A 13,496-nucleotide genomic window follows, 5' to 3' on the forward strand; every position below is an offset into this window, starting at 1 on the left:
TTTCATGAGTTTATTTCACATAATGCCCTTGACCCCCATATAATAAAGTATTATCAAAAGAGCTCAAACAATAATTTGTTCAGCATTATTATTTTTTTTTATAATTTATTTTTATTATTACACATATAAAATATATATAGCGCTTCAATAATAAAATTAATTTATTTAAAATAACTTAGAATGCTGTCAAAAGTCACCTCTTGTAAATGAATGGGCAAAATAGAATATATAAAACATGCCATATAAAACAACCAACTGCTACAACAAAGATAACATTCCTGTTAAAGGTATAATAATTTGTCCTGGGGTTTCTCCAGCCGTCAAAAAAAAAAAAAATGCAAAATTCTTATCTTACGTTTGTCTTCAAAATATCTTCATAAAATGGTTTAGGATCACGGTCACTCATATTGACAGTGTTAGGACACAAGAAGATTGTCAATGTAAAACTTACCACACAAGAGACTTATAATCAGAAGATTCCTCAGCATTTCGGCAGCATGTGAGATACTCACTCTCAATCATTAAAGAGAGCAAGTGAAAAGTTCCAGAAGTTAAACTAGACCGGACACGGTATCTGTGGCATATAGTACATGTTTCCCACAGCTGGTAGTAGAGACATGAGACTGTGGCTGACAAGCGATGCAGAAAAACCACACAAAGCAACCAAGTGAAGTATTTAGTATACAGTATATAATGTGTCCTTAGCTGGGAGTGGTACTGTGCATGGAAGGAGGAGGGAGTGGTGCTGTCACTGAAAAATGACAGACAACTACATTGTTAAGAAAAGCAAAAGTTTAACTCAGCTGGAAAATCAGGTGAGAATAAGGAGAACAGTGGTGAGTGTCCAGAGAGAGATAGGTCATTGGGGGTCATTCCGAGTTGTTCGTTCGTTATATTTTTCTCGCAACGGAGCGATTAGTCACTAATGTGCATGCGCAATGTCCGCAGTGCGACTGCGCCAAGTAAATTTGCTATGCAGTTAGGTATTTTACTCACGGCATTACGAGGTTTTTTCTTCGTTCTGGTGATCGTAATGTGATTGACAGGAAGTGGGTGTTTCTGGGCGGAAACTGGTCGTTTTATGGGTGTGTGTGAAAAAAAGGCTACCGTTTCTGGGAAAAACGCGGGAGTGGCTGGAGAAACGGAGGAGTGTCTGGGCGAACGCTGGGTGTGTTTGTGACGTCAAACCAGGAACGAAACTGACTGAACTGATCGCAGTTGCAGAGTAAGTGTGGAGCTACTCAGAAACTGCTAAGAAGTGTCTATTCGCAATTCTGCTAATCTTTCGTTCGCAATTTTGATAAGCTAAGAATGACTCCCAGTAGGCGGCGGCTTAGCGTGTGCAATGCTGCTAAAAGCAGCTTGCGAGCGAACAACTCGGAATGAGGGCCATTGTTAGAAGTCATTGGCTTTTAACAGTGAGGAGACATCATTATGCTCTTACTACATTTTGGGCCTGAGTCTGAGTAACATGCTTCTGTAGCTGTGGTTTTGTGCTCTTTCATACTGTATGCTTACTGAACAATCAGCCAAACTTAGGGGTCTATGTACTAATTCTTGGAGAGAGATAAAGTGGAAGGAGATAAAGTACCAGCCAATCGGCTCCTGTCATTTCTCAAACACAGCCTGTACATGACCATTAGGAGCTGGTGGTTGGTTGGTACTTTATCTCCGCCCACTTTATTTATCTCCAAGGCTTAGTAAATAGACCCCTAAGTGTCAAATCTGCATGTCTCAAAGTGCAAGTGTCTCCCACCCACTGTCCTGGCATCCAGAGATGCAACACCGTGTGTATGTTGGAGTATGTTTACTTAGTTACATGTGTATAGAAAAATCCTTTGCCCATCATTGTATGTGTAGGCCAATTACTGCACCAGCACATTTATTCATGTTCATAAGTGACCTGTAGAGTATTTATGTAAGGGTTGAAGTATATGCTGATATCCCATGCACTGTACAGTATGCAGGGAATAATGGCTACGCACCTACTCAGCTGCACAGTCTTAAGGGGGTACTCACGGAGCGATCGCTGCTTAAAATCGAAGCAATTCGATTTTAAGCAGCGATCACTCCGTGTGTACCCCTCGCAGCGATAGCGTTGCACAGCCCCGCGCATTGCTATCGTTGGTGCTAGATTGGCCTGCAAGCAGGCCAATCTAGAAGGTCGCTCACTTCACCCGCTGGGTGAAATGAGCCGCCCCCCCGTCTCCCCCCGCACACATCGCACTGTGCTGAGCGGGGGGAGAGATGTGTGCTGAGCGAACCGCTCAGCACACATCTCTCCCCAAATCGGCCGTGTATATGGGCCTTTACCCTTGTGTACCTTTCCCTGCAAAGGCTGTTCACACTCACTGGACATTCTAGGCACTGGCCTATCCAGATTGTACAACAAAGCAACGTTTCCTCAAACAAAAGATGACTTGGACACAATCAGTGAGAAAACAATATTTATTGAATTTGGGCTGTTTGTAAAACTATACAAATTTACAGCATAGTGCAAATAGGTCTCATTAGTGCATCAGATTCAAGTAGAACTACAGTGCATACAAGGCTGTCAGATACAGCTAGAGTGTAGTGGACGCTGTCAGGCACAGTCATGCTGTATGTACAGCAGCCAGGTACTGTATAGTCAGCGTGTGTGTGTGGCAGGTGAGAACAGTCTCAGCATACAGTATATGATTGCATTAGACAGTCAGTATATTATTGCATTATTAGGCAGTCGGTTCTCCCTTCCACATAATGTTTACATGTCTAGAAAGCTATAATTGCTGAATAAGCAGTTGACAATAACGGTCACAAGTAACAGACAGCATATATATCATTATCCAGTAGAGTCGCATGTGTATACAGCTTTCAGGTACACTTGCAGTGCATGCATCATTGTCAAGTACAGTCATGGTATTTAATTTTGTTATGCCAACAGCCAGACACCACCAAATCTATGGGAAGCAATTAGCCAACTGGATCACATGGGCAGTTATAATTTATCGGGGGATGTCTGACACTTGTCACAAGAGAGATGCAATATGACGAGTAATACAGTTTTATTTAATAAGATGTGAATATACAGAATTGATTTAATAAGATATAATCTGTTTCTAAGTACATTTGCTGATGCTGTACAACAGCCACTTATAGACACAGTCAGAAACAAGTCTCATTGTAAATAAGAAGCTGTCATACAAATTTGCACACCAATAAAGGGGTCATTCTCTAACACCTTAACCCCTAAGCAAATAATACATTAATCTTGACCTGATGGGGATGGTTATAGAAGGCATTTGTTAATGCACCAGTCCCATATATCAGGACATATGAATTATAAGAAGACCTCAAGCACTCAGCCCTTCAATGCACACTGGTAATTGCAACGCTGGCTCAGAAACATCAGACAAGCAGAAATACCTATAAATAATATAACACTACACCTCAAATCTTTACATATTCTGGTAGCAATGTAGTCGCTGTGTAGATCATACAGCCATGCTTACAAATACAGTTGACAAAATATTTATAATTTTTCCAATACTGGTCTTTTTATTGTCTATTTAAATATCTAAGTTCAGGGACATATTTACTAAGACTTATTAATTAAGTTGTGGGACTAGTGCATTAGCAGCCTTGTGATGAAATAGGATGTCAGTGAGTTAGAAGATAGTACACCTCAAATCTCAGTCATTTAGGGGTACATTTACTAAAGCTTCTAAAACAGAGAATTGGTGATTTTGCCCATAGCAACCAATCCAATGCTGTCTATCATTTTTTTTTATTGTCTTTGCTAAATAGCATCTGATTGGTTGCTATGGGCAACATCACCAATTTTCTGTTTTAGAAGCTTTAGTAAATGTACTCATTAGAGTGCAAACTATACACCCTAACAACAGCTTCTCTGATACCCAAGTTCTGGGCAAATACTGTATTAAATGGGATGTAGTTTATTTGCCGGCGGTCAGGATACCGACGCCGGAATCCCGACCGCTGACAATACCGAGAGCCGGAATGCCGACTAGCAGGGGCTATTCCACAACACCCATAGAGTGGGAATAGAACCTGTGATGAGTGCAGCGAGCCACTGAACCCGCTGCATGTCTAGGGGCTCCGTTGCGCTCGCCGGCATTCTCACTGTCGCTCGGGGTCGGTATGCTGACCTCCGGGATCCCGAGCGCCGGCATTACATCCCCAACCCCATTAAACAGTATTTCCATTGTAAAGAAATGACAGATCACTAACAAGGAAGCCATCTTGTCACAAAGGCAGCAATTCTACTGCTGGGCAACAGGTAAATGCTAAGCTGTGTTCAGGGCAGCCATCGGGGGGGGGACTGTGGGTACTGGTTTCCCGGGCACTTACAGAGATGGGGGCCCACTCCTGGCTCCTACTGCCAATACTTATAGAGCTGTACCAGTCTGTTAATCAAGAGCAGGCTGGTGTGCAGAGAGAACTTCTTAAAACAAGTCTTCCCTGCGCATCAGCTCTCTGTAAACCGTTCCAGTAGGTCTGCCACACTCCACCTATATGTAACATCACAATGTATGATATCATATGGAGTGGAGCGGTGTGGCAATTTTTTTTTTTTTTGGGGGGGGGGGGGGGGGGCAGGGGCACTGTTTATTTTGTCAGTCCCGGGCCCCATATTTTCTGATAGCAGCCCTGGCTGTGTTCTTTGGGCCTAATTCATGTGTTTGGGCCAATGTTCATGCAATGGAGCGAATATCGTCAGACTGCGCATGTGCTGTGATCGCAATGCGCGTGCACCAAGGTGCCGCTGCAGTTGTGCTCACAATGAGGGTTTGATGGAAAAGTGATTGACAGGTAGTGCCTGTTTGGAGGTGTTGATGGGGAGTTTACAGGAAGTGGTGGCATAAACGCAGGCGTGTCATGAGCGTTTTCTGGCATGTATCTGCCGTCAGCTGCATGCTCGTATGTGCAAAACATGGCGTCTGCGCTGCTACTGCAGTGTCCAGTCTGCATAGCCATAAGCCAACTCTTACAACCAATGTTTCTTGTTTTTGTGTATAGGCTGCGAATGTGTACACAATTGCGAACAGGTGTGCGATGGTTTCAGCAGGCGTCTCTTTATTTCTGGGCGTTGGCATCACTTGCTCACATTAGCAGCTCCGTAGCCTAGAGAATCACAACTGCATTTGCGTACAAACATGAATTAGGCCCTTTGTGACCGCAATCTAATTGAAAAACGAATAAGTTAATTACAGCAATTTATTTAGAAACCTTTTATTTTTATTTTTCCAATATCGCAACATTCTAGGACAGTTATCTCTTAAGCTGGGTACACACTGGGGGTCATTCCGAGTTGATCGCACATATCAACTTTTTGCTGCCCGTGCGATCAACTAGAAGCCGCCTATGGGAAGTGTATTTCTGCATAGCAGGGCTGCGAACGCTTGTGCAGCCCTGCTATGCAAAAAAAAGGTTTCCTGTAAAAGAAGACCAGGGTAAGAGTTACTTACCCTGTGCGATCGTTCCAGCGATGCAGGTCCCGGAATTGACGTCAGACATCCGCCCTCCAAACACCTGGACACGCCTGTGTTGGACTCACCACTCCCAGAAAACGGTGAGTTGCCGCCTGGATCCGCCTTCCTCCTGTCAATCTTCTTGCAGTCGCCGCTGCGACCGCTTTCTTCGGTAGCGGCGTCGCTGCCTGGTGACGGCAACGACGCGCCTGCGCAATGTGGCTGCCGCGCATGCACAGTTCCGACCCGATTGCACGTGCGATTGGGTCGGAATGACCCCCACTAGGCGATATTTTAAACGATATTGCTCATTTTGACCCTTCTAAGCGTTATCGTTTGTAACATCATCCAATGTGTACGCACAATATCATCAATGATGCACGCTCCCATGGGTCGTTAAAGAGGTGTTCTGTCATCTGTACATGCAGGTAAATTTTGGCTATATCATCCAAAACTGCGTGTTCGGGGTGGTGGCCAAGTGACGTCACTGAATGATATCATTAGTGATATCGTACAGCATGTATGCACTATATCGTTTGCCTGGGAGTTCAAGGGAAAGCACTGACAATATCTTTCATATCATTCAATCAGCGTATCACCTAGTGTGTACCCAGCTTTAAGCCCAGCAATACAGTGAACTTGGTCACACTGTAGAAAGGTTGAGCTGCATTGAGCCTACGGCTGAACATAGCAAGATATCTTTGTTATACAGTAGGCAAGGGTGTCGGAACTAGGGGGGGGGGGGGGGGGCGGCAAGGTGTGGCTTACCCCCCCCCCAATATTTGAAGGGCGTGGGTCAATGTAGTGGGTCGCTGTGCGCATTGCGGTATCTACTAGGCTTACCACGGGCGGTGTCAGGGTGGAAATAGCTACGTTTCCGGCTGCTCCACCTCCTCCCTCCCCACAGCGCACTGGTTATAGAGTTAATCAGGGGTTCGCAATGGGGACTCCTCAGCTAGGGGTTCTCCAAATCAAGTAGAAAGGAGAAAGTGTTTTTCAGTGGCAGCAGCCTCTATGGCTGCTCTGCAGCCCAGCACCCAGCAGCACATGTTGGATTGGGTAGAAAACTTGTTGAGCAACTGCAGAAATTAATTGTTACAGGGGAGGGGGATGGGAGCCGAGCTTCATCAAGGACCGGCTCGGGTCACGAGTTCTCCCCCCCACCTCAGCACACCTAGGGTTCATCAATATCTCTGAGAAAATACACATTATGCATGCAGACTGTCACATAGTTAGCAACCATACCTATATTCTATGTGAATTTCTCCTGAGAGATCGATTAACCGTATTTTGTATGCCATTTATTTGCTTTCCTCAGTTACTACAGATCCTAAAACAGAAGAAGGGGAAAAAAATAAAGAATTCCTAGGGCCTGATATTTGATGCCATGACTGAGAAACCAGAAAGTCAACTGGATATTACTCATACGTGCTTAGAAACAAGTGAATATAACCCAGCGACTTCTAGCTCACACTTTAGGGAAAACTGATGTTCAAGGAAAGATCTAAGAATAATTCCAATTATTTAGTCAGCCGAAGCCTCAATTCAATGTTTGTTTGTTTTTGTGGTAAAATTGCCTGATGTCTGATATGTGACCATTGTATACAGAGTTGTCCATATCATAGAAACATAGAATTTGACGGCAGATAAGAACCACTTGGCCCATCTAGTCTGCCCCTTTTTTTTTATTCTTTAGGTAATCTCAACCCTTTTTAAAGGGTATATCCAAGATGGCCACCACCCTTCTCTAGAGCAGGGACATTTTGACAGTAACCTAAACCAGATAAGTCTATGTTTTTGGAATAATATTCTTACTACAATCCTTATTCTCTGTAATGAGGGATAGCATATGAAATCATGGTGGACATGGTTGCCGAGAATGGGTGCAGGACCCGGGACAGCTGCTCAGGGTGCAGCTGCAGGTGCCGCCTGTGCAATCGCTGGCACCATGAGGTGTAATCACTCCTCCCTGGATCTGGTCATGCCACTCTTAGTACCCGGGCCTGTGGCCGATCTCAGCAACTCTGGTGGTGGATACAGTGAGCTGGGATTCTGTACATTCTATATGCATACTGTACAAGCGTTACACGACACCTTTTATTATTTTTCCCATTCCTGTTGTTAATACCACAAAGTCAGGGAGCCAGTAGTGTAAAAGAATCTGATCTGGAAATAGTAAGGCAGGCAAGCAGATGGCAATGCAGCGGATTAACCCTAACATTTATTAATGTTGAAGGGGTTAACATATAGAAAGCCATCAAGTTACATTCAAACTTGTGAAAAGATGTTAATAATGCAATAAGTGAAAGGACTCATATATATTTGTATAATCTTCTAACTCCTAAACACTAAGGCTAATATATATATATATATATATATATATATATATATATATATTATATATATTATTATTATTTTTTTTTTAAATAGACTGGTTTTATATATATACACATTTATTTAATCTATCTCTTTCCCTCTATTATACAAAGAGGACTCAGCTTTGCTAAGAAACAATCTGACCTTCAGAAAGTACAACACCAAATTTTACCAGTGTTTACCAGAATCCTCAGCGGTTCACGGCAGGTAAACCATTACATTCATTGATAATCCCATTTCCTTCCACAACGGTGCAGAAGAAAGGAACAATGGAGTCTCACGGAATCAGTTCACTAACACAGAATAAGCCATATCTATGACATTAATTCCTCCAGAGCCAGAGAAAATTTACCAATGATGTGCAAAGCATTGGCGGCCCTGAACAGGTTAATATCTTTTTTTTGTGCTGTGTATAGACTGTGGTGTCTATGTTTAAGGTTTGTTCCTTAATCCCGTTCTTTTCATACATTCAAACCTGGACGTGTTTCACAAACACCTAGAATCCACCTCTCCCCTGCTGAAAATGAACCTTCTGCAATATATAGAAGTACTTATAAATAAAAACCTCTCATATCCGCAGAATTGAAGGCATTAGCACTAAAAATATATGATTGACATCTGGCTTAGACAGGCCATCCAGGTGTCCAAAATATCCATCAATGACCCCAAATCTAAGTGGGCGTAGCAGCATGTTTGGCACAAGAAGCTGTCGGCTTACTCTGAATTTAGAATATAAAATTGTTATACTACAGAACACATTGGATTTCACCGTGAGCCCTTATGATTGCATTAACCGGCAGCGCCTCAACCCCGTCTGAAACAGATTGAACTGTGAAAAGTATAACAGGCTTTATCTCTGCTACCCCTATATAGTAACTTTGTTAAAATCACAGATTATGCTCTTGTAGGGCAAAGAACTCTGTATAACTAGCTATACAGTGCAGCAGGTCCATTTTCATTCTTTAAATATGCAATATTGCTATAAAAATGCACTCTGTTTATTTATTTATAGGTCACTCATCCCTCTCCTCCGGAGGGCGCAGGCTGACGGCAGCATCCCCATGAAGGATCCCGCTAGAGAGGTAAGACACCACACTCTCATCACCGCCAAACAGGGATGAGCCTCCCGCTAAGTTCACCATCTCCTCTGTAAGGAACGGGACTGCGTTCTCAAGGTGAGCTTCTTTTCCTAAGAAGAAAATACTCCATCACTTTTTATTTCAATAACACGTTACATATGTTCCAGCCAACTGACAATGTAACTGGCTTCTTTCAATGCAACATATGTACAACTACATACAAGTTTCACAATCGTCCCAGTATTTATTTACAAATCGTACTCAAAGTTGTATATCTATAGATGTCTGTAATAATATCATGTTCATTTTATTTGCCAAGCGAAAAACAGGGTTATCAGTATTACAGAATAATACATTATAATACCCTATGTCAGTGGTTCTCAAATTGTGTGCCGTGGCACCCTGGGGTGCTTCGGGTCACTAGTAGGGGTGCAGTGGGTTAGTGGTCCAGGTCCAATTCAAGTTATTTATGGTCAATGTAATAGGCAAAACCAGTGCTGGTGGCTTCCAATCAGAAAATATGGGGACAAACAGGAGCAAGTCTTGTCCCTTACCACATAGCTGAACCTAACGATGACATATAAACCCAATTTACTAAATGTAATATTTATTTCTACATTTTTCAGTAAGAAACTTTTGGCCTAGGGGTGCCGTGAAACAAATTCTGATATTCTAGGGCGCTGTGATTCAAGAAAGTTTGGGAACCACTGCCCTATGTACATAAATACTGTTGAACAATAGTTTAATCTTTTTTTTGTGACATTTCTCAGAGCTTCCAGTGGGTGGTGTTCTAGGTAGTTTTGCTTGGGGCCTAATATACTTTAACCTATTGAATCAGCTACATATACTCTGCTCAGCCACCTGACATACAGAAAGACAGGGGCGTATCATGAGGCCACTTCCCCACAAGCTGTGATCACGTCCCCTTTTGGCCACACACAAGGGCCCTTGTACAAGCACCAGTCCATCCCTGTATACTAGAGATGAGCGGGTTTGGATTTACTCGGTTCTTAATGCCAGAATTATCGCAAGTTCTTTGTTTCCGAATTTTTCTTATTGGCTAACCAAAACACGTGACGTCCGTGAGCCAATGAGATTCGGGTAAATCCGAGTAAAACCGAACCCGCTCATCTCTACTGTATACTGTATAGACACACATAATTAGCATACAGTTCAACATGTAGCAGACTTCTGTACACAGCCAAAACTCAAGTTGTTTATTACAGTTTCACTCACTACCACTTTCCCTATGGAATTCTAGTGGGGCGGTTACATGGGGCTCTTTAACAAGCTCTGAAAACTCAGTGTTTGGAGCCTGTGTCCCTCAGCTAAAGCTAAAAATGATGTTAGTCGGTTTTCCATATAGGAAAATCTTGGACATAGAGGCCGTCGCACAGAGCACAGGGCTCTTAGGGCAACACATTGGTGCTCCACTGCCCTTGTCTTTGGGTAGCAGGGTGCATGTAACAGTATCACTGCTGCAGCACCTCCTAGGGTATCCTTTGGATGCAGCAGATATATATACTACAGCTGCTGAACTGCCTTCCAGAGCCTCCTGAGGACACTCTGAACCAGAGGTTCTCAAACTAGGTCCTCGGGGGCACACACAGCGCATGTTTTGCAGGTCTCCTCACAGAATCGCAAGTGAAATAATTAGCTCCACCTGTGGACTTTTTAAAATGTGTCAGTGAGTAATTATTACACCTGTGCACCTGCTGGGTTACCTACAAAACATGCACTGTGTGTGCCCCCGAGGACCGAGTTTGAGAACCTCTGCTCTGAACAGTGCTGTACTTACCGGTGCTGGCTGCCCCACCCACCCAGTCAGGAGGTTGTGGCCAGTACAGGGCGCAGTGCCACCCTGTTACACCACTGATAAAAGTAATACAATTGAATTCAGAAGAAAAAAAACTATTTCTAAAGAGCTACATTATAAATAATACACTTCTCCATTACAGGACAACAGTCAGTTCATTTTGCTGTGTGATGTGGTTTGGTGGAATGGGGGGACTGGAACCTAATTCTGACAGAAAAATGTGAAATTTTACGACCAAATGAGGAATGGAGAGAATATTACAGAACATGCATATCATTCCTCTCTAATGTAACCCATTCTGTAAGGAGAATGTCAATATTCTGCATATTTGCACTGTATCACCATGAAAAGGATGCAGACCACTGTATCCGCACATGAAGTAATATGACACATATGCCATTGGAAAATTACATATCAGCCATTAACAATGTGCAAATGTGCCGGATCCTATAGCATCTGAACAAACATTTCCATTCATTGTCTAGTGGCCATGCTCAGGTTGATCCTATCATTTGACTGTAAAGTTGAGTGACAGGATCACTTTATAATCTGGTCATAAACATTGGTTCTTAAATCAGATAAGATCTAGCCTGACTTCTCTTGGGATGACCAGTAATTGTTTTACAGCATTTTTCACTATTCCTGATAATGATGAGAATCTGGTGAGTCTATCTGATGTTTTAAAGTGGCAATTATTTAAAAGTCAAGACTCAAAACCAACCTGACTTTGCCTTTTAAATGATTGCCACTTTAACACAGACAGACTTAACGGAATTTCGCCAATACATGCAAGCCATAGACTATTACATTTCCCCCTTTGACTAAGGGATCCCTTCCATCTTTCCAGAGTCCTCTATTCTACTGCTCTGTGCAGTTATTTTTCCATGGAAGCCCTCCTTTCTTCTTACAGGCCCAGACAAAAACTAACAGAGTGAAGGCTTGAGCTAGAGGACCAATCATACTTTCAGCTTGTTCTTCCACTAACACGCCCTCTCCACTGTCATTTAAAATGGTTATCTTACCTGATTCCTGTATTACAGATCCTTTTTCATTAGCTAAAATGCAGTTTACAGGCAGAGAGCAGGCTAATATTTCAAGGCTAAGATAGCTTTACCTGAGCAGGGGGAGTTAAACTGTGGATTCATCCCTTTTGAAGGCATGTCAGGTACATTCTCCTCCATATCCACTGAGAGTTGTTGCATCTAAAATAAAGATTACAGTTTAAAAGATATATAATGCATGAGGGCCATCTGCAGACCAAAATGGGTAATTAGCAAACTCTTAAAGCACTCATAGTCTCCCGAAATGTCCAGGAGACTCCCAGATTTACGGGAGTTCTCCCAGACTGCCAGGAGTATAGACAACACTCCCGGATTCTGTCTCCTTCTCCAAGTGAAGTGGTCGAGGGTAGGCAGTGATGATGTAATTGTTTGCAGATATCATCATTATAGTCCTGTCCCCTGCTATATTGTGTTGAGAGTTGTGGCATTTCGCAGGGTGGATTGGGGAAGACCATACTACTATAACGTAGTATGGTCTACACCTTGTCAATCCAGCAATATTGGGGACCAATACTGTAATACAGCCTGCCAGATCCTAAGTGAATTAATAGGATGCATTCTCATGAATAATTTAGTTTAAGCACAAAAAATAGCTTCCTCCAATACGGTCTATGTACAGTATGTGACTGAAGCACTTAAAAGAGCAGATATTGAATGACGTGACGACATCAGAGTAATAAAAACAATTGTGTAGAAATATGTAGCACAATACCGACATACTGATTGACAGTACAATAAATAAGACATGGTGTACTAAAACTGAGGTCATAAGGAAGTAAAATTAGGACAAAAAGACACCTCTACAAGTTAGTGACTTGTATAAGTGTAACAAAGAAGGCTTCGTGTGTTATATAAACAAGAACTTATGTCTACTCACAGATCAATCACAAATCACAAAATCACTATTGTGTTTTGCTCCCTTCTACTAACTAACTCTCAGACTACAACCTCATGCTTTCAGTCCCATATTTGGCCTACTCTGTGCTACATAGCAGAGGCGTGTGCAGGCTCAGGGTAAGGGGTGTGTAACAACAATCTACTGATCCTACCCACTCCTGGGACATAGACTACTCACCAGGACGGGGGTCACTGTGTTGTCTCCTTCATGCATCTCAGTTGGCTCCCAGGGAAGAGGTATCCTTGTCTTGAATCCAAGATGGCCGATGAGACACTGCTCTATTGGGATACAGCAGTTTCACATTGGAGCAGTTTCACATCGGCCATCTTGGATTCAAAAAGGGGGTACCTCTTCCCTGTAAGCTGGCTCAGAACCAGGGAATAGATGCTTCTGGTAGCAGTTGGGGCCACCTAAGGGGTGCGAGTGACTATGCTGCATAGTCCACTTTCATAGTATCTAGTAGAGATGTGTGCAGACCCCCGTGTTTTGGTTCTAATTCATCATCATGTTTTGGTAAAACCACGCTCAAGTGTTTTGGTTCGGGGTCGGATTTCCATTGGGTTTAAATTCAATGAATAATCGATAATCACTTATAAAAAATAAACAATACATATAGCTACATTTATGGCATTTTTGAAATCCAAAACCTGAAATTTGGATTTACAATCCAAATTCTGGACTCAGGGAAGATTCGGACTGGTACTCAATTCAGATCGAATCTACTCGGGTGATCCTGAGAATTCGGAGAACCGAACCACAGATCTCTAACTTCTATGGACACATAACCGATGAGCC

The 13,496-nt window shown here is 42.7% G+C and overlaps 1 protein-coding gene across 1 annotated transcript in view; it reads right to left on the reverse strand.

Moving 5' to 3' along the window:
* Positions 1-2,430: 2,430 nt before the first annotated feature.
* HSF4 (heat shock transcription factor 4) overlaps positions 2,431-13,496 on the reverse strand; it is a 101,967-nt gene continuing 90,901 nt past the window's right edge. The window contains exons 12-13 of the mRNA XM_063944240.1: positions 11,857-11,944; positions 2,431-9,036 (exon numbers count right to left, since the gene is read on the reverse strand). Of these exons, the coding sequence (XP_063800310.1) occupies positions 8,861-9,036; positions 11,857-11,944 (264 nt within the window). The 3' untranslated portion in view covers positions 2,431-8,860. The remainder of the gene's footprint in view (positions 9,037-11,856; positions 11,945-13,496) is intronic.

The sequence above is a fragment of the Pseudophryne corroboree genome, chromosome 11, assembly GCF_028390025.1.
Source record: "Pseudophryne corroboree isolate aPseCor3 chromosome 11, aPseCor3.hap2, whole genome shotgun sequence".
Lineage (NCBI taxonomy): Eukaryota > Metazoa > Chordata > Amphibia > Anura > Myobatrachidae > Pseudophryne > Pseudophryne corroboree.